At 36.1% G+C, this 27,991-nt stretch overlaps 4 protein-coding genes across 11 annotated transcripts; 2 read left to right on the top strand and 2 right to left on the bottom strand.

The window, feature by feature from the left end:
* Nucleotides 1-109: 109 nt before the first annotated feature.
* Nucleotides 110-14,793, top strand: LOC106132710 (FAS-associated factor 1). Its single transcript, XM_013332218.2, has 16 exons — nt 110-230; nt 669-737; nt 2,057-2,180; nt 3,448-3,573; nt 4,806-4,977; nt 6,483-6,627; nt 7,404-7,499; nt 8,136-8,262; nt 8,831-8,976; nt 9,857-10,011; nt 10,298-10,434; nt 10,819-10,981; nt 11,277-11,373; nt 11,563-11,700; nt 12,163-12,240; nt 12,439-14,793. The coding sequence occupies exons 1-16, from the start codon at nt 192-194 to the stop codon at nt 12,517-12,519; spliced, it is 1,893 nt and encodes a 630-aa protein (XP_013187672.2). The 5' UTR covers nt 110-191; the 3' UTR covers nt 12,520-14,793.
* Nucleotides 14,794-14,887: 94 nt separating this feature from the next.
* On the bottom strand, nt 14,888-27,361 carry LOC106132711 (ionotropic receptor 75a). 8 transcript variants are annotated; one of them, XM_060949423.1, is made up of 7 exons: nt 27,178-27,361; nt 21,307-21,440; nt 17,710-17,877; nt 17,147-17,358; nt 16,607-16,818; nt 15,975-16,240; nt 14,890-15,292 (listed from the first exon to the last, which is right to left on the bottom strand). In XM_060949423.1, the coding sequence occupies exons 3-7, from the start codon at nt 17,817-17,819 to the stop codon at nt 15,028-15,030; spliced, it is 1,065 nt and encodes a 354-aa protein (XP_060805406.1). In that variant the 5' UTR covers nt 17,820-17,877; nt 21,307-21,440; nt 27,178-27,361; the 3' UTR covers nt 14,890-15,027. The 8 variants fall into 8 exon arrangements, with proteins under 8 accessions (XP_060805409.1, XP_013187673.2, XP_060805408.1 ...); XM_060949426.1 differs by lacking the exon at nt 17,147-17,358 and having other exon boundaries at nt 14,888-15,292; XM_013332219.2 differs by lacking the exons at nt 21,307-21,440; nt 27,178-27,361 and adding an exon at nt 18,152-18,927 and having other exon boundaries at nt 14,888-15,292.
* LOC106132712 (lanC-like protein 3) lies at nt 18,844-20,427 on the bottom strand. The gene has a single exon (XM_013332220.2). It carries the CDS (start codon nt 20,423-20,425, stop codon nt 19,037-19,039), a length of 1,389 nt encoding a protein of 462 aa, XP_013187674.2. The 5' UTR covers nt 20,426-20,427; the 3' UTR covers nt 18,844-19,036.
* LOC106132514 (leucine-rich repeat-containing protein 49) lies at nt 21,697-26,192 on the top strand. The gene is made up of 11 exons (XM_060949759.1): nt 21,697-21,822; nt 22,074-22,243; nt 22,571-22,702; nt 22,819-23,028; nt 23,119-23,397; nt 23,478-23,631; nt 23,829-24,921; nt 25,060-25,234; nt 25,304-25,502; nt 25,581-25,805; nt 25,989-26,192. The coding sequence occupies exons 1-11, from the start codon at nt 21,697-21,699 to the stop codon at nt 26,190-26,192; spliced, it is 2,967 nt and encodes a 988-aa protein (XP_060805742.1).
* Nucleotides 27,362-27,991: the final 630 nt, after the last annotated feature.

Raw genomic sequence — 27,991 nt, 5'->3', positions numbered from 1 at the left:
TGTATACATTTTTATTAATAAAACGCAAAATACGAAAATGCATAGACAAATAGTTTGTTAAGCTTGCAACATTATTAGATATAATTTTTTTTTTCTACTCCTTTCCTCGTCTTGTCTATGACCATTGTTTGAGTGATTTGTCTAAAATCATAAATGTCATACTAGTATTTTTTGAGCTCAATAATAATAGGATGGCCGAGAACAGAGAGGAAATTTTAGCAAACTTTCAGGTAATTAAGACATTTATTTTCAATATAAAGTAACTAATATATACTCAATCAACTGTTTTACATTTCTTGAAGGTTATGATCTTAACAACAACAGTGACTAGGAAATATCCTTTATCTCTTTGTAGTTATTGCTTGTAATGAAAATGTTGTATTTTTTGGCGATTTCCTATATCGTTTCATCATTTAGAATGAATTATATTTATGTTATACCCACAGTAAAGTTACAGATGATACTAGAAAATGATAACGATACACATCCTTTGTGTCTAGGGTCAATGATAATTTGAATCGTAGTTCCTATATTACAAGGTAAATGTGATCAATTTAATTGCGTATGAAACTTGTCACGTTGCATTAAAGCACTTTGGAATGATTAGAACTATTAAAAAATTCTCTGTGGTTTAGTTATGGAAAGTTATTTATTGTTTTGCTTTTCAGGGTATTACAGCTATAGAAGATGTGGCTGAGGCGATATACCACTTAGATGAAGCCAACTGGGACTTGCTTGTAAGTACATATAATTTTATATAAATTATCCATTGTCCTAGAAATCGGTTGCAAATTATGTGTACTTTTCTTGATGTTACACTTTCTTATAAATCACAACCAGAGGTAAGGTTTTTTCGTCTGTGTCTACCTGCTGCCTGTTTATCTAGCTACCAGTGAGATAAATAATAATAATAATAATAATAAAAGTTTATTTATTTTCTCCACAATAAACAAAGTATTAACCTAGTTACAGTAAATAATTCAAAACATGTAGGAGTGGAGACTGGTGCCCGTGCTAGGCTCCGAAGATCCTGTGTTACTGTGTAAAATCTTCTAATGACATGTAGTAGATCTTCTCTCCATTTCACATTGCTTCCAGAAAACAGTGCAAATCATATTGCTTGTTTTAAAGTTTTCGTAAAAGCCTACAGAATGTATTTATTTTTATAAATCAATGTTAGATTGATAAACAGCCATATGAAGCTGCAAATACAAAATTTGAGTTACTCTCTCTAATTAAATTTACTTTATAGTTATTTTAATGTCATGTGGCATTTTCTGCTAGTCGAGTTAGTCTTTATTTTACCCGACTTAAAGAAAAAGAGGAGGTTCTTAATTCGGCCCATATTTTTTGATTACCTTTTTCATAAAAAAATGTTTATGTTGTAATAAAATATCACACAAATAAAAAAAGATCTGTTGATATTTCAAATTACTAAATAATATTTTGAATAATTTCTTATATTCATTTTATCTGGGAATACATATGGCATGCATATAACTGGCAATTGATGTAATAACTATAGGAGTAACCTTGACATAATTACCTAGCATTGTTTCCTTTGTGCAAACTCAGGCAGGTTTACATTGCACTGATATATAATTTATGAATTATTTTTTATTTTTTATGATCTTATCTTTCTATGTAAATTACCTGCATGACCCTCTGATATTACAGGATTCACTGTCCAACACATATTTTTTGATATAACTCGGTCAATAGAAAAAAAAAATCTTTATATTAATAAAGAATATACCACATTGTGTATATAAACAATATGTAGTTATATTAGTATGTTATAATTATATTAAAGTGAGTCCCATCTGATCTCTACAATCTAAGAAGTCCTATTCTATTAAAATGCCAGGAACCAGATGACCAATTACTCACTCACAAATAAAAGAATCAAATCAACCAAAAATGTATTCTACACTTGCACTTTATAAGTGGTAGTACCTAGATATAAAGTTGACATCATTAAGCGATACCTTGTATCCAATTTTGTAAATAAATCTTTTTCAATAATAAAAGAGTAAATTGATTGATTGTTCCCCAGGCCGCCATAAACCGAGTGATGCCGCAGGACGGCAACAGCTCGGCGCCGCCCACGGAAGACACGCACGACGTCGAGATGATAGACGACGACATATCTGTGATAACTCCAAAAACACACCCGCCAGGTAACAATCAAGAAAGTGATATTTCACTTCATTCTTCCCCACAACGCCATGATCAAAGTTTTTGTTTGTCGATTTCAGCTTACCTCAATGGTTTGCGTAACGGATTTAAGAGTGTTACTAATTTTGACACAGTAAAGTGTCATTGGCTACTCGGACAAACTACTACAGACTAATTAACGCGTAAAGGTGTCCATGTCGCTCAAAGGGTTAAAAAATTGATTACATGGAAGAATCAATCAGGCAAAGACCCTACATAGTATGTACCATAAGCTGTGTACACGCCTGGTTGACAACTTCAGTTTCATATAGGTACCTCTCGTGGATGCCGTTTGGTGGTTGGTTTTGGGCCAAAGCTAACGCCTACATTTTAGAGCTAATGGACGTGCGTGATAACGTTCATTAACCTAGATGTAATTTAAAAAATGAGAATAACTTTTTAAGAGAATTTCAACCACAATCAATTTCTCCATAGTCAAGTTGCCCATAGGTACTGGGTTGTCAAAAATATAATTTATTATGCTAAAAGTGTAGTCTACTAGATTAGATTTTATATAAATACATGAGATTCATAATCGAATTTACTTTTGATACGCAGATAAACAAAGCAGATTATTATATATTGTATATTATTCAAAATGATAACATTATCTGCATTATCAAGGATAGGTGATTCATATAAAGAAATGAGATTTAAATCCTTATTGTTCTGGTGTTTGTCCTCATTATGTCCTCCCTGAAAACAGTCCGCCTGGGAATAAGATCCAGAAGAGACTGCCATCTGAGCTCCAAGACCCTGGTAAATGGGAATCCTAACCGACCGGCACTAGCTTTCTCCTGGCATTATTTGCGGTTACATCACCTTCTCGGAAGTCACAACAAACGCGCGGATGTTCGCAATAACCTATAATTTAGATCCTAGATTAGATCACTAGATACATTTTGGACAAGACAAGAAGACAAAAGAGAGGAGGAGAGACATTATCTATTCAGCAACACAGTCATGGCCGTCAATATTTATTAACAGAACCATAATATAAAGAACTTAGACTTTGTTTATGGGGGCTAATCTTTGGAAATACTGAACTGATTATGAAAATTTTAGTTAGTAAGTTGTTTTAGACTACATAGACTTGCCTCCATGGCGTCGCCCTTGGAATATACACTATAAATATATATATCTCACGGGGTAAGCCGAAGTGGGCCGCTACGTTTTAAGTCTCCTCCTAAAGAATGTCCTGTAATCCCGTACATCATCATATGTTCGCAGATCGGGTAGACCGCAACCAAGCTTCGACCTCATCGCCTAGAAATAAATCCTCGGATATGATAGAGTTGCAAGTCCACTGTAATAATAAGATTCATGAAATCAAAATGTCCGGTGTAGCCACAGTCAGTAAGTACAATTTATTACTTTCTTCCTTAATATTTGGATCTCAATACCATCATTAAGCCGAATAGCTGAACGTGGCCATTCAGTCTTTTCGGGACTATTAGCTCTGTCTACCCCGTAAGGGATATAGACGTGACTATATGTATGTATGTTCCTTAATATATGCATATGCGTACCTACTTATCCCACACATACGTACACAAACTTACACTATGTGAGTGATGCGTTCTTTTTCACTTGTTTGTTTTTGTAACATAATATAATATCTGTTATAAGCATATCTTTCTTTTCAGTTTAATGTTAAATCTATTAAGGTGTTCTCTCTGATCAGCTGTGTGGCTTTATGATGGAATTAAGTTTGCGTTTGGGCCTCATCTTGCTTACCACAAGGCAGATTGTGGTCAAGCGCACTCAAGTCTATTATAAAAAAAATAAAAAATTGAGATACAAATAGCAGTAGGTTGCCATCCCATCGCCTATAAGTGGAATCTCAAGTTTATAAGCCTATCCCTTAATCGCCTTTTATGATTACAATGGAAAAGATATAAGAAATATAAGGAGCGGGTTCATTTCTAAAATGCCGGAAACTCAAGTTTATAAGCCTATCCCTTAATCGCCTTTTATGATTTCAATGGAAAAGATATAAGAAATATAAGGAGCGGGTTCATTTCTAAAATGCCGGAAACCACACGACACCTTTGCAGAATTGTATATCTATACTAATATTATAAAGCTGAAGAGTTTGTTTGTTTGAACGCGCTAATCTCAGAAACTACTGGTTCGAATTGAATTTTTCTTTTTGTGTTAAATAGACCATTTATCGACGAAGACTAGGCTATATAACATCACGTTTTAAATATTAGGAGCGAAGGAATAATGAAAAAAAAACGGGAAAAATTATTCATCCTTGAGGGCTTCAATGATGCCCAAAATAACTATTCCACGCGGACTAAGTCGCGGGCACAGCTAGTAAGAAATATAAGGAGCGGTTCAATTCTAAAATGCCAGAAACATTACATTTATATTAATAACTAGCGACGCGCCCCGGCTTCGCACGGGTGCAAAGTTATAAATGTTATTATATATAAAAACCTTCCTCTTGAATCACTCTACCTGTTACAAAAAACCGCATCAAAATCCGTTGCGTAATTTTAAAGATTTAAGCATACAGACAAACAGACTAAAATAGCGACTTTGTTTTATACTATGTAGTGATAATTGGATTCCTCCATCAGGTGACCTGAAGAAGCGGCTACAATCAGTGTGCGGCATCCCCGTGTGCAGACAGCAGTTGTCCGGCCTGGGCGGGTCGCGCGCAACTGCGTCCGCGCAGCTCGCCAGCCTCGGGCTGCGGCACAACGCCGTGCTCAGGCTCAAGGCCGCTGACCACCTCATGGTGGATGACGAGTGAGTCTGCCGTTTCCGTTTTACTATTCATTCATGTGTTCACCGTTTTACTATTCATTCATTCATTCATATATCTTTATCCCTTGCGGGTAGACAGTAGTGTTGAAAAGACTGATTTTACTATTGACAACCATATTGACGAATGATAATCAAATTTAGTGCCGTGTGGTTCCCGGGACCAGTACAAAAAAGAATAGGACCACTCCATCTCTTTCCAATGGATGTCGTAAAAGGCGACTAAGGGATAGGCTTACATACTTGGGATTCTTTTTTTAGGCGATGGACTAGCAACCTGTCACTATTTGAATCTCAATTCTATCATTAAGCCAAATAGCTGAACGTGGCCATTCAGTCTTTTTAAGACTGTTGGCTCTGTCTACCCCGTAAGGGATTACGACGTGATCATATGTATGTATGTAAAATAATGTTACCAAATACTTTGATTGCTTTGACATGCGTCTGCTGTGAACATTATGCCGTAACTCCAAAACGTGGTAGTTACTACGGCTTGTACAACTCATTAACAAGTTATTATGACATTAGAAAATACGTTATATTATTACAACTGTTAACGTCGTTACGAAAAATGATAATTAGTTAAGCAGATGTTATTAAACGATAACAATCCAACATTCTGCTTTGTCGAAAAATAAATTAACGTTTGTATTATTAAATGAATATGCAGTAATTTATGTTATTATTTCCCTGATCATAGCGTATTCCTGATTTTGTATATATGTATTATCAGCTGTTATTTAACAAGTTAAGCTAAGTCTGCAATGATTTGTAAAAGATATACCGATTGTCTGCTTGTTCTGTTTTCCACTAACTAGAGAAACTATTAAGCTTGTGTACACCGTGGCATTGCATTTATCATAAAACCAGCTGTGCCCGCGACTTCGTCCGCGTGGAATAGTAATTTTGGACATCATTGATGCCCTCAAAGATGAATAATTTTTTAAAAGGATGAATAGTTAAAGCGTGGTGTTATATAACCTAAAGCCTTCCTCGATAAATGGTCTATTCAACACAAAAATATTTTTCAACTCGAACCAGTAGTTTCTGAGATTAGCGCGTTCAAACAAACAAACTCTTCAGCTTTATAATATAAGTACCTATAGATGTTGAAATGACCCATAATGATGAATAAAAATTTGAAGAAAGGATGGGATACCTTAGGAAAGAATTATCCCATAGAATACAAGTCCCCTAAAATACGCACAATTGATCAATATGTTCCGTATAGTCTTTCAAGACTGCTGGCTCTGTGTACCCCACAAGGGATATAGACGCGATTATATGTATGTATGTATGTATTTTGTCAGTATGCATGTGCACTTTATCGCACCATCAACTTAAAGTTTTTTTTCTGTTTGGTCAGCTGGTTGACTGGTAGAGAATGCCAAACGGCATTAAGTCCGCCTTTTGTACATTTTTGTTTTTTGTGCAATAAAGTTTAAATAAATAAATAAATATACTCAAAAATGTTATTTTATCTCTAACAGGGTTGCAGAACGGCTAACAACAACATACGTCCTTCACGTGAAACACGACGATAAAGAGTATACGCTAAAATATCCCGGGACAAAGACGGTGCAGGAAGTCAAGAACGATATATACTCGCTAACTGATATACCTGCTAGGCATCAGGTATGTTGATTTTATTTATTTATTTTATTTTATTTATGTACACAAAACTATATACAGTGTTATTTAATACAGTTATTGTAGCACAAAGGTGCTACTTTTTTCAATTGTTATTTCTTCCAGTAGACCCATTGAGTTAATTTTACAATTCAATTTTAAACTTCTATGTTATTCGCGTGTCGAGCTACATTTTTTTTATTTGTGTATCAAGCAACAAAATGTATTTAAAATGAAAACTACACATGGTCACGTCCTTATCGCTTTCAGGGTAGATAGAGCCAACATGTCTTGAAAAGACTGAAAGGCCACGTTCAGCTGTATGGCTTAATGGTGGAACTAAAATTCATATAGTGGCAGGTAACTAGACCATCGCCTTCAAGAAGAATCCAAACTTTCTAGCCCATCAAATAGCAACCTGTCACTACTTGAATCTCAATTCTATCATAATGCCAAACAGCTGAACGTTGCCTATCAGTCTCTTCAAGACTGTTGGCTCTGTCTGCCTCGCAAGGGATATAGACATGACTATATGTATGTGGGAATGAAAAGTAAAACAGTGCGGAATTATATCGTAAATCTTCCTATTTTATTGGACTTCTTAAAAACAATCTTATAACGTCTTACATCGTACCACTAGACTCCCTATTCTATCTCTTAATGTTGCCAGCGTAAAAATAGGTAAGAGGTTAGCTAACAAAAAGGATTTAAATAAAAACCAAAAAACAAAACCCGTTTGTCCCGTATATATTTATTTATTTATTATTTATATTTATTTTCAGCAATGGACCGGTTGGCCCCCAGTGACGGGGCTGGACGACACAGTGCTGGCCATGGTGGGACTCGATTTACCCCAACACGAGTTGACGGTTGAATCGGTAAGTTTTACGGTTAAAATGCGATATGCCAATGCGGCACAGGTTCAAATTCCACCTCGGCCATGTACCAATGACTGTTTTAGAAGTTGTGTTAGTTATGTCAGTTTGAATACTATCCGATGCTGTTACGGTGAGGGAAAAACATGGTGAGGAAACCTCCACGTTCAGGCAACTGGATGTGTAAACATGATTCGATACGGGTTCATTTCCATTGCAAAGGTTGAGGAGGTCAGACGAGTGTTGATTCGTTGAAAAACTTGGCTCACCCGTTCAGGATCCATTGTCATAGAAGTACCTACCCTCGGACTCTTCTCCTTATGTGGTGAGGATGTAACCGGATCTAACGCCAGGAGGAAGATGTTCTACGGTCGATTTAAGAACCTCCTCTTATTTTAAGTTTGTTAAAAAGAAGATGAATAATTGGCATTATTTTAAATTTCTAACATATTTTTTTTTTCAACTTTATCAATATTAAGACACTAACATGAACCAAATCCGTCCAAAAAAATACAGACAGAGAAAATAGGGGGGGGGTACTTTTGACAGTGATTTTATTAATGTGTAATTTCTTCATGACCGAAACCTTCAACGAATGATCTCTTGTACATTTATAACAATATTTTTCTTCGCCAACAGATAATAGTTGAGAGTTCGGACAGCGACAACAGTTCGGTTGAAGAAATCGAGGACTCCCACGACGTGTTCACCGGGGATGACGACATGTTTGTCGATCTCGTGCGCACGGACAGACTGCAGCCTCTGAGTATGTATCCTATAAATATAACAGTTTTTCTAACAATAATGCTGCAGTGTAGTTTGTTCCGCCGCTTCTTTTACACATGCGGTTTGGAAGCGGTAGTAGTTATTATTAGATTTAATTGATGTGACGTTAATAAGTGATACCTTGTTTCCAATTTTGAAAATAAAGCGCATATTACGCGCAATAAACCGCGAAGCAGGGTGCCCAGTACAGTAAGCTGGCAGCATTGCCTCTGCTCTGCACTTTAGGCGAGGTAATTGCCCTTGGATCACGCGTGTAACGCGTTGAAATTTTGGTTACTAGTTAGTTTATCCGCAGCTTCGCCCGCGTGTATTGAGCGCCATCTACAAAAAAGTGATGAATTAATCGCGACTACCAAAGGCGTCGAATTTACCTACATATATATATATGTAGGTAAATTCGATAAACACATAATAAATATATGTATAAATACATATATTGCAATAAAGGAGGATTTCCCTAAATTCCCGCGGGATCTAGAATATATGATACATACGAAACGTCCGAGATAAAATAAATAAAGGTAACAAATAATTATATTTATTTTCAGTGTCGGAACACGTAGAAGACGAAGCGTTAGGCTGCATAGAGTTCGCGGCGCGGTTCCGTTCGCGGTACGGGCCAAACACGCCCAACTTTTTCGAAGGGACGCTACAGGACGCCATCAAGGAGGCTTGTATGAAGCCTGCCAAAGAGGTGAGAACATACATACATACATATAGTCACGTCTATATCCCTTACGGGGTAGACAGAGCTAATAGTCCCGAAAAGACTGAATGGCCACGTTCAGCTGCTCGGCTTGATGATGGAATTGAGATCCAAACAGTGACAGGTTGCTAGCCCATCGCCTAAAAAAAGGATCGCAATTTTATAAGCCTATCCCTTAGTCGCCTGTTACGACATCCATGGGAAAGAAATGGAATGGTCCTATTCTTTTTTGTATTGGTGCCGGGAACCACACGGCACATACGTAGAACATACATATGTATTATCAATTCTATATCCCTTGCGGGGTAGAGCCAACAGTCATGAAAAGAGTGATAGGCGTTGAGCTGTTTTCGCTTAATGATGGAATTGAGATTCAAATAGTGACAGGTTGCTAGCCCATCGTATAAAAGAGGAATCCAGGTGAGAACAAGTTTACTATATAATCACAAAAAAATATACATATAATCACAAAGTTATCTCAAGTCATCTATGTGGCTTTCTTTTAAAAGATTTCTTACAAACATTTTCACAGTACAATTAGCTACGATAAAATTTTGCAAATATACAGTAAATTAATATCGTAAGTCTAGTCACATCATCATAGTTATCATAGTTTACATTGAAATTTGATAATACCAATATTTTAGTTTGTTTAAAAAAATATGATCTTATTTTTAACCAATTAGTTTTATAAAATAAATTAATTATGTATCTCTGCTACATGTGTAGTAATTTATCAATATCACATTGCATTCCTTTAATTTGTTTGCTATTTTAAAAGTAAACTCATTTTTTTTATTCTATTGAAATCATTATATAGATGACATTTTGTTTAGAAAATATAAAATATGTTAACTTTTATTTTCAGAGAAAACTACTAGGCCTTTACCTTCATCACGAACAATCAGTACTTTCTAACGTATTCTGCGCACAACTTCTCGGTTGCGAAGCGGTGCTTCAGACGCTCGCGACCAACTTCATAGTGTACGGCTGGGATCTCACGCATCCTGACAACAATAATATGTAAGATTGCTTTAAAATATACTTCGTTTTTTAATAATATACTTTGGTTTATACATTAGGTATTAACATCCATGACATCCAAGTGTACTAAATAAGATAGATACATTCAACATTGTTACATGCGCGCTTTTATCTTTTCAAATATATTTTTTTTAAATATTCTATATTTGTTCTTTTTTTTTTCTTAGTGGCCAGCAGTAACACTTTCAAATTATTGTACAAAGTTATTGAAAGTGAAATTCGAAATATTGAATATAAATTAAAAATATAGAATTTTTTTTTTCAGGTTACTAACGTCAGTAGCCAACGCCCTGGGTCCAGTGGCCAGCATGACGATACGCAGCATCCCCACGGACCGACTGCCCGCTCTGGTGATCATAATGCGTGTGCGGTCCAACACTGAGATATATTCCGTTATAAACGGTAAGTTAATACTTAAACTGCAAAAAGGACATTAGCTGACTGATTGACTTGACATATCAGCGCGCAACTTAAATCACTAGGTCTAGAAATTAAATTTGACCTGTTTCTCATGTGGTCTAGGGTGCACTAACGGCTGGCTGTAATTAGTCCCATATATTTTTTTTTTGTTTTATTCCAATTCTAAGCTGTTTTAATATTGATAATTACATCATTATTATTGATGATATGCAACTGTGAGTTAATCCCATCACTTAGTACATAGTGACACTACATTTATATGCAAATACTTCAACTAACATTTCAATTCATTCAGATTTAGGTTTAGAATAACTTTATTCTCATAAGATTTACATAAAATAAATCACTTACAAATTAATTTACCAGGTAACGTAGGCGTGTCAGAACTACTTGGCGGTCTGATGGAGGCCTTAGAGAGGTTCGCGTCACAACGCGACGAGGACGCCCGCGTGGAGAGAGAGCGAGACGCGAGACAGCGCGTCAAACTGGAGCAGGACGAGGCCTACCAGCGGAGTCTTGAGGCTGACAGGTAAATATATATTGTTCTCTTTCTTTCCTCGCTTTTAGCCTTGCTCGGCTTAGGGGTTAGTACTAGTGTTACTAGATCGTCGAGCAAGTAAACGCGAATTTATATGGAATTGCATTAGTGCCATCGCGTGTCCGCTAGGTGGCGCTGATCAAATTACATACAAATTAATATATTTTATAATATAAAACTTGACATTCACTAAACAATAAACATCAAAGTACTGCAGTGACAGCTGTCAAAGACAATAAACGAATGGAGTAGATATAGAAATAAAATCATTGTTTTTATTTTTCAGAGCAAAAGAAGAATTTAAAAAACAACAAGAATTAGAAAGAAATCAAGAATTGGAAAGAGCGGAATCTGAAAGGCAACTTGAAGAAGCTAGGAAAGAGGTGGGTTATCATATTTATTTTGATAATTGTAACATTTGACAGAACCCTCAATGAATAAGCGAGTTCACCAAGCGATAAAGAAGGAGGTGCAGTGTGCCTTTGTGGAGACTTTACTTAGATTAAGGCGCTTTTTGAAGATACTCAAATTATATATATTTTAATCATCTAAAACTGTATTTACAATTCCAGGCCCTAAAAGCGAGTGCCGCAGCTCGTGTGCCATTAGAACCTGAAGGCGGGGGGGACGTGGCGAGGATCCGGGTTCGACTCCCGCCGCCACACGAGAACTGTCTGGAGAGACGCTTCCATCCTCACGATACGCTCGCTGTAAGTATCTCCATTTTTTTTTTTCTAATTTACCGTTTATATATTTACTAACGTCTCGCCCCGGCATCGCGCGGGAAGCTATTACAGATAAAAACTTTTCGCACTAAACCCTATTTTAAACAGGAACAAAATCCGTCTACAACTCAATCAACTTTCAGAGATTAGCGCATACATACAGACAGAGAAAAAGTTATTTTGGGCATCATTGAAGCCCTCAAGGATTAAGGATTTTCCCCGTTTTTTTTTTCACTATTTCTATTATTTCTTCGCTCATAATAGTTGCAGCGTGATGAATAAATGTTGATGAATGATGAATGTTCTATTCAACACTAAAGAATTTTTCAATTAGAACCAGTAGTTGTTGAGATTAGCGCGTTCAAGCAAACAAACAAACTCTTCAGCTTTATATAATATTAGTATAGATAAGTTCTAATTTCTCATTTTGAATTTCTCATATTCCAGGCGTTATTAGACTTCCTCGCATCAAAAGGTTATCCACAAGAAAACTACAAGGTTATATCTAGCTGGCCAAGGAGAGACGTAAGTTTCTTTCCTTTTATTATATTAATGATTTTATTTTACTTTTAATATTATTATTCAAATTTATTCTTCATTTATATCTTTTAAGTCGGTTACAAAAGAAGATCATGGCCGTTTAGGATCTTCTATTTCGAAAGTTGATTTATACTTTTATAGCTTAATACTCATTCCAAATTAATTCCCCTTTTCATTTTTCAGTTAACGACAGAATCTCACAGCAGTACACTGAAAGCGCTCAAACTATACCCACAAGAGACGGTGATGCTCGAAGAACGGTGAAAAGGAACGCCACGACGCCCGCGCCGCCGAAATACGCTCCCCATTCCCATATACATAAAGTGCAATTTCCAATGACGCCCCGATGTGACGCGAGATCTAAATAAACGCTATTCTTTATTCAAATATAGGCAATTTTATTTTTTTAAATACTATGTTATTTCTTATGTCAAAATGGCCATTGGTTCGCTGTTCTGTATTAAAAAATAACAATTATTTGTCAAACTCGTCGTGTTTTTGATGAAAACACGTCCGTATTTGCATTGTTTTAAAAGTGATAATCTGTTTTCATTGCAAGAAGATGCTAAACAGAATGATGATTGATAGCATTTTTTTTTTTAGTTTAGGTCTAATTAATACAATTTTCTTTAACGTACCTGGTTTTTTCTTTTTATAAACACAATTTAGTTTCCATTAAGGCAATATACAGCTTATATATTTATTTCACGCCACTTCTGATGTTTCCTTGAAATAAACATCTAACATGTGGGTTACTTGGCAGCAATGTTATGCTACTTTGTTCAAAATATTTTTTATAAGACTTCTATACTTTGGCATAGTTGCTCAATAGTGCTTGCGACATAATTTTTCAGTGAAAGGACGAATATTTATTGCAATAGGTATATTGCATTTTGCAACAATAGTTTTCTGTACTTGCAGTAGGAAAATGGACTGACATATATTTCTATTATCGCACAACCATCAGCTGAACAGATTTCGTTAAAATTTAGGATTTCGTTAACGCTTAGGAATTTTAACGTTTTTTGATTTTAACGTTTGTTTTCAAAAACAACTACCTAGTTATGTATGTATATTATGTAAGACACTAATTGCCGCCATATTTCTTATTGTATTTTTACATGCATTTTTGATGATTCTAAAGTTATTGATTATATATAAAGGTTGCATGTTCTTACGTGTGGATAATGTAACCGTAACTTTCTTTTCAATTATTAATAAATTTTACAAAAAAGGTATTTACTTAAGAAAATACAAAAATACCAACTGTCTCTTCGCTGACGAATCCTCATATATTAATTTGTTATTACTACCTTTTCAGAATCATTATTTGCAAAAGAAGAAACATAATCTTAAGAGTTTATTCTGTTATTTGAATATAGCCCTCAAAATTTTTAAAAGTCTTTATTTGCATAATTTTTTTAAACACCAAAGCAGCCACTAAACGCCTTGGTTTATGAGTGTTATTTATTTATCTGTACTCACATCACACGTGTCATTTGTAAAGCGAAGCAGCTCACCACATTCGGGCTTTAATTTTTCATATTCATTTTAATAACAATTTGTTCGATCCATTTGTATTAGGTATAAACTTTATGACGAGACGGTGTTAGTGTTAGGTCGCATCCTCACCTCTGAAGGGAAGCCCAGGGTGCCCTTATGACCATGATCCTGGTTTGGGTAGATAAAGTTTTTACACGAAGCAACTCTTGTCTGACCTCGCAAACTTTGCCCTGCAAAACCTTACCCATAATGGATTATGACATACATTTTTTTTCTATGTTCCATTACAAATACCACAGTATTTTGTCAACGGCACGCGGCGCCTTATCGAATATTCCAGATGCTGCATTCTAGAAGATATTGAGGGCGAAAGTCAAAGCTTACAAATTATTTAGATACTATAGTCTATTAGGTAAACTTTTCAATGATTTATATTGGGCAAGCTTTGTTTCATTCATTACAAAATCTACCTTCATGCAAAAATTTAAGATCCATATTGTAATGTATATTTTTATAAGAGGATCATGTGTAAGAATCCAAATAAGCCGATGTGTTATATAATTGAGGTCAGCGCATGATTTCTTAATTCATATTTATATAAATGATTTAAGCTTAGGTATATACCTATATAAATTACTTAATGACTGAAAGTTTCAAATAAGTCCGCTTTGTTAATTTTTCATTCCCATTAAAATCAAATACATAGATACCTACCAACGTCAAAAAATATTTGTTTATTTTTTGTTTAATTTTGCCTCTGCAAATAAATGCATATGGGTAACACTTATTGTTAATATATTTTGTTACCAAGGTAAATATGCGTGACTATAAATATTTAATACCATTTTTAAGTTAATTTAAAGTGTGTAATTTCTTAAGACAATTGATAGTCATTTTAAAGCTGCTGTATCACACTTGATAATATTGAATGGAATTCCTAATCGCATTTTTGATCTTTGTAATTTTTCACATCACAGAGATTGTAAGTGTATCGCGAGGAAGTTGATGTATCCGAATAAATAAAAAGAAAGCTAATTTGTTGTTTTTATTCACCTTTTAAACATCTAGAATATGTAAACAATTTCGACAAAAAGCTTATTTTGTCTCCACTACTCAAATAGGTACTTAAATAATCAATGTACATAGTGCAAATTTGAATGTTAATGAATTTGATATACACATCAAATATTAGCCACTTTTTTATGCTATTCTATAAATACATAAATATTACTAATGTTAAGGCAAGGTGTTTTCATAAATATGTTTATTTCAGTTGCTGCCAACCTTCTTTATTTGCCTGCGAATTTTTTTACTACTTTTCAATCTGTTTCTAAACCTAAACACTATAATTTCTCCCGCCAAAATGATTACAGCTGTCATAATGCCCACACAAAGCGCTACTAGCGCCATGGAGAACTCGCGGATGGAAACTGTTATCATGTTATTGTTGGCGGTTCTTACGCAATGGGGCTTTGGCTCGTCCCACACAGTGCGCAGGCGATGTAAAAGGCCCGCTTCCAACATCTTACGAACGCTGAAAGAAAGAGTAAGGGGTTTTGAGTTCTATTATAATATTATCATCCATGTCTCTGTCACTTGGAGTGCGTTGAGGAGAGTGTGGAGGGAAAGGTCGGAGTGGGAAGACCTAGCTAGACGAACGTATCTTGATCAAATTAAGGACGTCCTGGTAAAGGGTCAGGTCAAAAGTACCCGAAACCGCCGAGCTTGCATGAAGAGAGTTATGAATGTGGATGAAGCGAAGGAAGTATGCAGAGATCGTGGCAAGTGGAAAGAGGTTATCTCTGCCTACCCCTCCGGGAAAGAGGCGTGATTTTATGTATGTATGTCTCTGTCACGCCGTCATAGCGAAACGAATGGATGTATATTAGACTGTTTCTTTTTAACACCGCAATATTTTGTCCCGCAATATTGAGCCTTTTGCTAACAACTAAAGATTCATCCAGAACCGTCGCCAGAGACCGCTGCGTCCCACCGAAATATTGGACCTTATTGCTTGCACAATAGGTGCATTTATGGCCACGTCTCAAATTCAAAAATTCGTTTATTCTCATTATTGGTCGCTCTATCGAAGGGTATCTACAACCCAGGATAAATTTAAAGGGTAGTTCATAGTTCGTTTATTATTCGGTCTTACCAAATGAGGATCGATTCGAATTCGATGAGGATCGAGATGAAAGTTATTATTTCATACAAACCCGTAAGTAACATGCTCCTTATAAGGCGACCGCTTCGCAACAATCACTCCCATTTTCTGAGGCGGGTACATCGGAATCTCATGGGCTTCGCATATCTCCCTTTCAGTGAAACTCTTCCTCATGATACGGTACGCCACGACACTGTCCACGTGGAAAGCAAATCCGCCACGTTTCACTAGGGCCATCCCGGATTCAGGCGTATGGAAATTGCCCTCTGTCATTATTTTCTTGTGGTACATTTCTAAAGCTATGGGATCTGTCGTACGCTGAAACAAAATTGTGAAGAAAAAAAATTGCTACTCCAAAAATTGCGTGTGTGCGTTGCGAACGTACAAGAACCCATGTTACGCATTTTCCATATTATATTGGTATAATATCAAAATTGCATAAAAAATTTTGCCAAATCATCGTTTCGCATAACGTTTTAGAATTAAGATCGTTTAATGTGTAACGTGTGTAAGTATATAAAACATGAAATCTTCAAATTAATCTACCAAAATATATCAGTGTTTGACCAACTCACCTATTTTACTTATTACGAAGAGGCTCAGATATCAAAACTGAGTGTCTGAGACATCGACACCGATTGAAGACCTAAAAGAAAAGTCTCACGCAAAACAAATGAAAACTACCTTGAAAAAATCCCTAACATACAGCACGTCTTCGGCCCCCGCCTTCAGGCTACTCCGCACCAGGTCGCCCAAGGTCCTGATGTTCTTCGGCGGCTCCTGCAGCAGCGTGGACACCACGGCCGCGTTGTAGTACTGGTAGATAGTGATGGAGTACACGAACGTCGCTAGGACAATGATCTTCACGGGCGCAGAATTTCGCTCTATTGACATTCCTGAAACGGGAAACCCTGATTCTAAGTACCGTGTGGTTTCTAGCACTCTACAATAGAATCATTCCAAATCTTTCCAGTGGATTTCCAGCGACTAAGAGATATGCTGATAAACATGGGGTTCCTCTTGTAGGCGATGGACTAGCGACCTGACAGCCATACAGCTGAACGTGACCTTTCAGTATTTTCAAGACTGTTGGCTCTGTCTACATCGCATTTCATGACATCCATGGGAAAGATATAAAGTATAAACCCGCCGGGAACCCCACGGCTTTTATTAAGTACGTAAAATTTGCGCCATTTGTAAATTAAGATATTGTTTTAAACCTACCCTGCTGACAATTAGCACTCCAAGTGAACAGCAGAGCCAAGCTGGGTGACGCGTCATAATTCCCACCCATGAGCTTCAATATGAACGCCATGATGGAAGATATCAAAACTAACATGGCCAGGATACAGTACCAGACCCGAGTGGTCAGCGGGCGAGTGTAGATGGAGAAGAAGCTTCCGGGATGCTTCGGATGGCGGAGAATGAAGCATTGTCTGAAAATGGATAGGTAAATCGGAGAACACGAGCGACCTACAGCCCCCGTAGCATGGCAGGTGACATTTTTATCGCGCGATAAAAAAAGTATCACGCGTGCCATTCTTCTGCACTGAGGCTTTGGAAGCGGCAGTTAACTTTAATTTATTTGACGTCAACCAATGTTGCGAAACAAAAATATATGAAAATACTAATTTAAATGCAAATTTTTTAATTAATTATTTAAAAATTTGCATTTAAATTAGTATCTACGGATATCATCTTTCGCGTCATCAAGCCAAATTCCCGAAATATAATCAAATCATCGAAATTCTAAACGACTTTTCATACATTTTTGATTCTTTTATTACCTAGATGGCCACAGTTCCACAATATAGTCAACCAGCTTAGCTCTATCGCCTCTGAAGAAGGCTGTGCTGCCCCCGACGTCAGCTTCGCCACGCTGCAAGGCTCCCACCATGCCATCAAAGCTACCATTGCGGAAATATCCCCATGAACTGACACGTTTTAGTTCATAGCTGAAATTGACAGGCTCCATAAACTTCTGCCAGATATAAATAAGGGCATGAAGGGTTAACGTGAAGATCATGGATGAATAGTGTAAAGTAGTAACCAGGTAATGGGAGCACCTACCAAAGGAGAACTCAAAAGAGAATAACTTCTTGAGAATGTTTTCGCGGGTTTTTTTTTCTTTTTATTATGTACAGCACCTACTGTGATATGATGATATAACTTATTTATATTATATCTACACTAAATATTATTATTTGATACTCAAAGACTTTATTTTACCTGTAATTAAACATGTGTTGTAAATACAGCAAAACAGAATAAAATTTCAATTTGTTCAAAGAATCTATATGCGGCTTCTTCCCAGCCAAATAATCGTCGAAAGTTTCATTCACAATTCTCTCAGCAACAACTATGGGACATCTCATCGTTACCCCCGTCAAATCCCATCTGTTGATCTTAGTTACATGTAGCTTTGAATCCCAGTACCCAACACTCTTCATAGTAAACCATCCTACATCTGGCCCATTTTTGTAAACTTCAATCAATTCATAATTACTCCCATTTTGGTATGCAATTGTAACATCAGAAGTTACAAGTATTGGATAATAAAATAATTTGTTTACAGTCTCATTAAAATCCTCTGTAGTGATCAGCCAAATAAACTGAGGTTGAAAGGTAAATGTATTTAAGTTATTGAATACTCTTTCCCATCCAACACATGATGTGTTCAATAAAATTCCAAGTTTTTCATCATGTACAGTAACTGAGAAATTTTGATACATATCCCTTGCTGAAGTATACAAATTATAATGAGAAAGTACAGTCTGCATGCCAACTACTGTAACAGGTTGATAACAATGGAACAAAACAACATTGCCTGTACTTTTCCACTTAAAAAAATCAACAACCAAAGGCATTAATTTAAAAACAAATGCACTGCCATCCATTTTGAGCAAAGAAAAACTAAAAAGTAGTAAAATCACATTTAATTTGTGATCCATGAATGACAAGAAAATTGGTATTAAACAGAAAATAAGCTCTATTACTGTCAGCATCTAGTTCATAAAAAATAAACACAAAGCAATGTCGACAAGAAAATTGGTACCATTTCTTGGACTATAACTGAAATGTTTTTAATATAAGATGATCAATTTTTTTTTTAAATTAAAAAGTGGTAAAGACATCTTGGAAGGGAAACTCTGCTTTCTCTGGTACAATGAGATCGGATAAGAAGCAGACAGTGCCTGCTGTGCCTTCATACAAACTCTCCGGATTGTCTGGAAGTCTGGCATCTCTCAAAAAATCATCAGTCAGCATAAAATCAGCAAAAAGCGTTGCTTGATGTAAATATTTATGATCCCCAGTCAGCCTATACAGAAGCAGGAATACATAGCCATTCCCGGCAACCCCGTGGCAGATCCCAGGACCTTTGCGCAGCAAGCCTTTTTGCCAGACCACTTTGCCAGCTTTGATGCACGCATTCAAATATTTCTCATCCTTGAATACTAAATATGCTTTAGCCATAAGGTAAATGGTACCTGGTGCTCCATGACACCAATGAACTAACTTGTGATCGTTCTGATCAATCTCATCCATACAACACGGCCAGTTGCCGTCCTCTGTCTGCAGGGAAGCTATAAATTCTACAGTTGTTCGAATATCTTTAGCTGCTTGAGTATTGTGTTCAAGGTAGCCAGGCACAGTCATGAGCATTTGTAAAATGAAACTGATACCATGTGCTGCCCCAAGGTACTCAGTGTTATAATAGTGATACATCAATGGGCAAGGACTTCTATGTTTACTTGCATACTCTTTCCCTGAGTGGACTATCATGTCACAAATTTTATACAGCTCATCTTTTGCCAGAGCCTCTGTTTGAAGTTCACGGCTTATCCACAATGCACCAGCAATATAACCAGCTCGACCCACAAAAAATTCATCACCACCACACTTTAAGAACTTTGGATTCAAATAATAACTCTGAAGAGCCCTATATTTGGCTAGTGAATCTGCAAACTGGTTACCTGATTCTTTATTCAAAACCGAGGCTAAAGCTAAAGTGCCAGCATCGCCCAGTAAAAAAGATGTTTTGTCGCCGGCTGAAGTTTCTAAAGCTGGTTTCAAATACTCCAAACTTTTTTCCAAATAAATGCGCTTAAATTCCGACAGGAAAGGATTTTTAGCCAAACAGTAAAACATGTAAGATATTCCGGTACATCCCACATACAAACCACCATCCACAGTCTTACGAGAAGGTCTCAATCGTTTGGTGATATTTTCTACATGTTCGTTGATCTGCGAGATTATCTCTTCTTTATTTAAAGTGCTAGCAGCAATAGCAGTCTCCTCGTAAGGGTTCACGAAGTATCGAACCATTTTTAAAGCGCTTATATTGGAGATGAGCCGCCCTATGGTTTGAAATCGAAGAACTTTAAACCAACTCTTTAACATTAAATTGATAGTAAATATTCTATAATTTTCAAAAATATGCCATTGTTTTTGTTTTGTTTTCTTCTTTTCTTTTCTTCCACCGGCACTGTCACGATCTGACATTGACGTTTTGTTTAGCTTTGCTTAGGCTGTTTCAATATTATTTACTACTACTTATTAGGTACTTACTCTTTAGATACTTAGTATCTAAAAACCAGAACTACAAATAATCAAATTTTAGATTCAATCATATTTCGGTCATTGTCTTGTCACGGTTCATGTCATGTTCCTATTTTGAGTTTTCCATAGGTGGGTCCCATAGAAATAATGAAACGAACGAAAACTAGGTACGCTAAGTTACATGATTTCTATTGTAGCCTTTCGTGCCTTTAAATACCTACCTACATACATACTCTTATCCAAATACTCCATATTATTCAACTGATGTACATTATGATATGAAATAAAGATTTGGAATTGAATTGAATTGAAATAACTAGACGCACATATTGATAAAGTACCTACTTATTTAACCTTTTTTAACATTCTTTGAGTACCTACCTACTACTTATATATAGGATAAAATAGAACCAAAGTATAAAAAAATCGTAGTGCGCGTGGTGTGCGTATCATAAAGGTAAAAGAGCGATCCTATTACTAAGCCCCCGTCTGTCTGTCTGTAAATCCAACCGTCTGTCTGCCACCACGCTTTATCTCATAAAACGTGATAACTAAAAAGCTGAAATTTTCAGAAGTAACGTATTTCCGTTGCCGCATGAACAAGAAATAAAAAATGAATATACTATGGGGTACTTTTTATACTATGGTACGGGCGTAGACAGTGTACGGGTACGGGCGAATAGAAAAGTCTTAGTATTTTTATTCTTAAACAGATAATTATCTCTTCGAAAAAAATATGTGTACCTAACTGCTTAATTCTTTAGACATTCTATAATATCTGTGCTGCTTAATAGTAAAATGTTTTAAATGTTGGTTATACTTACTTAAAATCACGACTATATCCTTTGCGGGGTAGACAGAGCCAACAGTCTTGAAGATACTGATAGGCCACGTTCAGCTGTTTAGCTTACTGATAGAATTGAGATTCATATAAAGTGACAGGTGGCTAGCCCGTCGCCTAAAAGAAGAATACCAAGTTTATGAGCATATCCCTTAGTCGCCTTTTACGACATTCATGAGATAGAGATGGGATTGGTCCTTTTATTTTTCTATTGGTGCCGGGAACTTCATGGCACAATTTGGTTGTATATCATTATTTTTGCGAACTCAATAATTATGGATACCCTACTGTGATACCGTACCACTTATTACATCCTTGTTTAACATTCTGATATATTCATCAATCATTGATCGAGAGTCGGCGACTCGTCGGTATGGTAACGGACAAAAAGAAATTAAAGTTTCCGAGTTTCCTAGCAACGGTTCTGATTGAGGATTTAACTCAGGGTTTTGACCTCATTAATTTTGACACTGTTAAGATATACCAGTTGTATGGTGATGTAACGAATGATGGACCAAAACTGCCTTTTGTACGAATTTATTTTTCATTGAATATAAAAATTTTCAATCGGGGCCAAGTTTTATATGTGTAACTTTTATACGTTGTTATAAATATTTTGCTACTGATGCCGATCACATATAGCCGTGGAAATGTAAGTACAATAGGCATAGTTTTATCTTGTACCTAACTGATTCAAAAAGATTTATACAATTATTGTTGGTTAATGTTATAATACGAGTATGACAACAGGTTAGGAAGTTAGCATTCCGCACAAGAGGCCGCTCTGCACAATCGTTAGATACAAACGCACCACCACCAGATCCTGGCGCAGCAGGCGATGGACCACTTTTCTTACAAATCAAACCAGCAATTGCTGATCCTAGGGGAGCACTCACAAGATCGCAAACCACACTTTCTGGGTTCGTATAATTTTCGACTATTTCTAAGGGCAAGAGTACCTAGGCTTGTAACCTTGGCAAAGAAATCGGAATGATATAGTTATTCAGATTTCTATGGATCGTGATTATGAGCGGGTTTATCGTCAAGGAGGGAATGCAACCGGTACTATCGTCATGACGATGATAATGATGGAATTTGTAAGGGCAGCAGGGGGATAAGAACTCAAACAATTGTAACAACGAGTATAATTTAGGTAGTAATAAGAGAATATTTTTTTCATGGAAAGTTTAGTGATCGAATAACAACAAATACTTTTTTTCTATAAATATATATTCTCTATTTCCCAGCAATGATTTACAGCGCAAAGACGATGGACGAGACGGGTCAATTAACTTGCAAGCAGTGGGAGAAGGTAAAGTTCAACTTTCTCGGACACCACAGGAAAAAGACAGGCTGCCAGATAGAATAACCCTCGACAGGTAAAATGTATTTTTGTAAACACGCTATAAATTCTCACTTTAAAGAATATTATATACAAGGCGAGATCTCAGCGATGAAATTGTAAAGTTAATAACAGTGTCTATTAAAATTTCAGGCGAGGGCTATCGTCTATTCCTCATATTGTTGGTGAGCCAGGTCTTCGGCTTCTATCACTACAACATAACTTAATAAATAGTCTTTCAGGTCTAACGCCACTGGATTTAAGCAAATTAGTGTTCCTAGATGTATATGATAATCAAATAGATAAAATCAGTTCTTTAGAAAGATTGTTTAGCTTGAGAGTGCTTCTAATGGGGAAAAACAGGTTTGTCATTTTTTTCTAATAAATACTTCTTTTTTTTTGGTACCTTAATTACGTACGCGGCTTTCTGTGAACCATGATTTTAATTTACAGAATTAAAAGGATTGAGGGTCTTGCAAATCTAATCAAGTTGGAAGTTTTAGATTTACACGGAAATAGAATAAACAAAGTATGTGGCTTGTCAAATTTAAATGACCTTAAAGTTCTGAACTTGGCAGGCAACCAAATAAAATGTATTGGTGCAACAGACTTACAGGGCTTGGTATCTTTAAGAGAATTGAACTTAAAGAGAAATCGAATACGACGTTTGCTTGGTTTCCAGAATACTCCAAAACTTCAAAAGTTATATCTTGGGAATAATGATTTGCAGAGGTAAGTTCTTTAAATTTGGAAACCATTAAAATGTTGCATTGCACTTACATAAATATTTATATGCTCTTCCTTATTTGCAGTGTTGAAGATGTCTCATCACTTGCCGAGGCAAATTCTTTAATTGATATATCATTGGATGGAAACCCAGTGGCATTGGGTGGGGATTGCACACCTTTCCTAGTGTCATATTTACCAAATTTACTTACCTTAACAAATATGCACGTGACAGACCAAGTAAGTAGGTACTTACTGGTCCGATATTATTTATTTCTAGCCATTCAATGTATAGTTACTTATATTCCGGTTACATGACTGTAACCCGTAAAATTAATCTAGAAAATTTTTCTTAATACTATTATTGTCTTTTGTATTGCTTTCGGCAACATTGCTCAGTACCCACACAGTGCCTTATTTCACATTTATTTGTATAGGTTCGTAGAGCAGCTATGGCTTGGAGGGATAATAAAGAAGCTGCTCATGCAGCCTATTGCGCCCTTGGAGGATCAGCACAACAAGCAGCACGTCGTGACCAAATTATAAATAATGCAAGGACCAATTGGGAATTACTTAGGTCCGAAAACAAATGTTTTATTAATCCGACAATACCAGAAAAAAACGTTGAAATGGAGAAAGTTTTCGTTATAGAAGCCTCAGCCACTACAATGCAATGTGCAACTCAAACAATCGATTTTGGAAATCTTCCTGACGTTGTAATTTCAATGCAACAAACTGAAGTAGAAGACTCTGACGCAAAAAATAGTAGCGATAATAATATTAAAGTAACCAAAGAAAACGGACCAATCACATCGCCAATGAAAAAACTACAAAGAAGTGCAACTTCACGCAAAACTTCAGAAAGGCGAGTCAACTTTTCAGATCGAAGTGCTTCTCAAGACACAGATGTTTCACATTCTACATCTACTAGTAGTGACTTAAAGTTGCCTCCCATACTGTTGCCAATCATTTCAACATTAGAAAATGTGAAACTTTCTGACAATAATGAACCAATTTTAAAAAGATGGGAAAGTATATCTAGTGTAGATCCTATTGTCGATTCATCATTTAGCTCATTGCCATCTTCTTCAAGTGATAGTGATGAAGAAACCAACAAAAGACAAGTCCGACGCATGCCCACCGCTTTACGTAGGCGAGAAAATTTTAGTACAATGCGATCCAAGTCAGTATGTGACCCTGAATGTCGACGTGTCAAAGGAAATGCAAAAAATTCTGACTATAGTGAAAATGGCAGTAACATTTCTGCAACGACAAATATAGGCTCTGTTGCAAATTCATCGACATCTGGGAGTGATCATAACAGTAAGCTCTTAAGACGAGAAGGATCTGTAAACAATCGAAGCAGTAATAGAAATATAAGAAGCGCTACCATTTCTCGAAGGAACGAGCGAGCTACATCTGCAAGTAGAGCTGCATCTGGAAGAGCTAAGTCTGGAAAAAGTCTAGCTAGTTTAAAATCTTCTGAACCAGTACCTAAACCAATGCCTACATCAAAAGATAGGGAACAAGGTCGACTTCTTTTTTTACTCTTAATTTCACTTGTGAAAAATACTGTGATACTTTTTTTGAGTTTATATAACTCATTTCATTTATGTACCTTACCTACCTTGAATTTCTGTGCTAATATTTTCTTGTATTTTATTGCAGGAGTGGATTACTTAGTTGAAGTTTGTGATGGAGTTGTAAGTGCTTGGGGGGCAGGAGCCGTTCGTCGTTTAGCTAGAGACTGGGACTGGGAACGAGCGAGAGCAGTAACCAAAGCGGCATTTCACTACGTTCACTTCAACGCAGTTGCGCAGTCGCTACCTGAATTAAAAGTTAAGTAAGTACAATTCTTAATTGCTCGCAAAAAGCTCAATAATCGCAATCATAAAAAATACGTATATTTCAGATTTCCAAATGTGGTTCACTTGTCAGTACGCGCAACAGGACTTCAATGGCTTGGCCAACTTCATGCATTAGCTGAGCTACGAGGCCTCACAAGCTTAAATGTTGTTCCAGAAGGTAATCCCATACACGGAAAAATTTGGAGAGAATATGCGATATACAGGCTTGCTCATTGGGGTCTAAAAGAGATCAATGATGAACCGGTAAGTTATTTGTTTTATTATCAAATTTATTAAATCCGTACTTCAACTTTACCATGGCATTTATTTTATTTTAAATAGGTGACAGAAGAGGAATTAAAATCTGCAAATGAAACGTACATTGGATTGAGTGATATAGTGCTGAGAGCTCTTCCTGATGCCCCATTGCAGCCTTTACTGTCCCGTCTTGGCAGAAATGGAACTAGCAGCAATAGTGCGAAATCATGGCTTAGAGCTGCTGATCCAGCATTGAGAGATGTGATAGCAAAAGAAGCCCTTCAGTACAAAAAGGGTCATGTCTCTCAAGTAAGAGAAAAAGTAATAATACTTCTGTATTCCTTATATTGTATATTGATCAAAAGTAATATAGTATCTATCACACGTATACGTACGTCAACGGTTTATTGCGCTTCTATATGTTTTGATTCATTTTATTAAATTTAGGATGAACGAAAGATGAGTGGTTTAACGAAATTATACAATTTATAGGAAGATGTAAGTTGGCGGGTTCGAGGTCGTGGACAGCTATCGCATGCCATTGAATTGGCTTGCGGAGCGGCACAAAGGGTGAGAGCCTTGGAACAGCAGTGGCCAAGTATCTTAGTGGAAATGATAGAAGATATCCTAAGAGACTTTTCTAACATGGATGCTCATGTTAAAGAACAAATGGCCATGCTAATGGAATCAATGTAAACACTTTTGTTTAAAGTTTTAAAATTAGTTATCTGTAAGGTTAATTAGTTAGCATAATTTAATTTAATTTTTATTAATAGCTTAATTTTCTATTATTAGTTATGACAAAAACTTAGTCACTGAATTATGGCACAAAATAGATTTGTTTATATAACGCATAAATGTCAGAAAACTTTATAAAATTTTGTGCGTATATGTACCGCAGAAATCGTACCTACATTACTTAATAAGTATGCAGAATATTTTTTTTTTATATTTCCAAAATAGGTCTCCACAAGATAGGCACCTACATTAAACAAATTCACTATATTAAGATAACATACCTAGCTAATTCAACTATATAATTAGTATTATACGTTTTGTTATTTATATAACAGAAACGACTGAAACTAAAATTCTAAACTCGCAATTGCTCAATGACCCCTTTGAAAATTAAATGCAGGAAGTAGATATTGAATTTTGTAATGAAATATGAAATAAATTTTATAGCTGCCTTGCCTTTATTTGTATGTTGGCAATAGTTCAGGAAAATGATTTTATAATAAATGAAATGGTTTTTCTTTCTCCTGGCTTTAGTCCCGGTTACATCCTTACCACTCTGGAGAGGAGCACGGAGTATACCTTTGACCATGGATCCTGATGTGGGTGAGTCAGGTTTTTACCCAAAGCGACTCCCGTCTGACATTCGCAACTTTTGCAGGTAAACCTAAGCCGTATTGGGTCAATCACGGTTACCCATCCAGTTACCTGAATGTGCAGGTTGCCTCACTATTTACGAAGTTATGTACATTCAAACTAATGTAAATAACTTCGCCAATAGTCAATGGTATAAGGCCGAAGTTGGACTCGAACCTGTGCCTTTATGCGCCCTAAGTATTTTAACCGGGCACCTCGACCACCGACGCTCAAAAAATAAATAAAATTTATTGGTAGATATCCAACCATATATTTTTTTAATATAAAAATAATATAGGTAAGTACCTACCTTTTCCTGCCTAGTTGCTACTTTTCTTCAATACAATACTACAAGTTTAGGTTTTCGTCTGGTGCAAGAACTGTGATCTAAAATCCCATAAGTAAATAAAAACTTTTTTGTTCATTAAAGGAGTACATTACAAATATAAAACAGTATTAAGATGCAAAGAAGGGCTTATCCATAAGTGTCTCTGTGATCTCTTCCAGCCAACCTGACAATAAGAGGATCGCATACAAAATTGAGGTAGTGATGGACACTGAAAAATAATATCGATGTCTTTTTCGATGCAATACATCGGTTAGTTGTATCGATATAATAAATACACATCGAGGTTTTCCATACATCGATTGTTTTTTCCGTAAGTTAGATATAAATGTGGTTGAGATAAGAAAAAACAAGCACGTAGTACATACAACACCTTTAATATTGATTTTATAAATTAGACATAATTAATTATCCCAATAAAGTTATAATTAAAATTAATTAAGGAGAGTGTAGAGGGAAAGGTCGGAGTGGAAAGACCTAGACGAACGTATCTTGATCAAATTAAGGACGTCCTGGTAAAGGGTCAGGTCAAAAGTACCCGAAACCGCCGAGCTTGCATGAAGAGAGTTATGAATATGCATGAAGCGAAGGAAGTATGCAGAGATCGTGGCAAGTGGAAAGACGTAGTCTCTGCCTACCCCTCCGGGAAAGAGGCGTGATTTTATGTATATTGTATGTATGTTAAGTTATAATTAATAATTAACACGAGACGAGTGCAAAGAATCAGGCTTTAAAACAAAAATTCAATAGTTTATACTGTGCGGGTGATATAAACTTA

The sequence above is a fragment of the Amyelois transitella genome, chromosome 19 (assembly GCF_032362555.1).
Source record: "Amyelois transitella isolate CPQ chromosome 19, ilAmyTran1.1, whole genome shotgun sequence".
Classification (NCBI taxonomy): domain Eukaryota; kingdom Metazoa; phylum Arthropoda; class Insecta; order Lepidoptera; family Pyralidae; genus Amyelois; species Amyelois transitella.
This window is presented reverse-complemented; position numbering and strand designations above follow the sequence as displayed.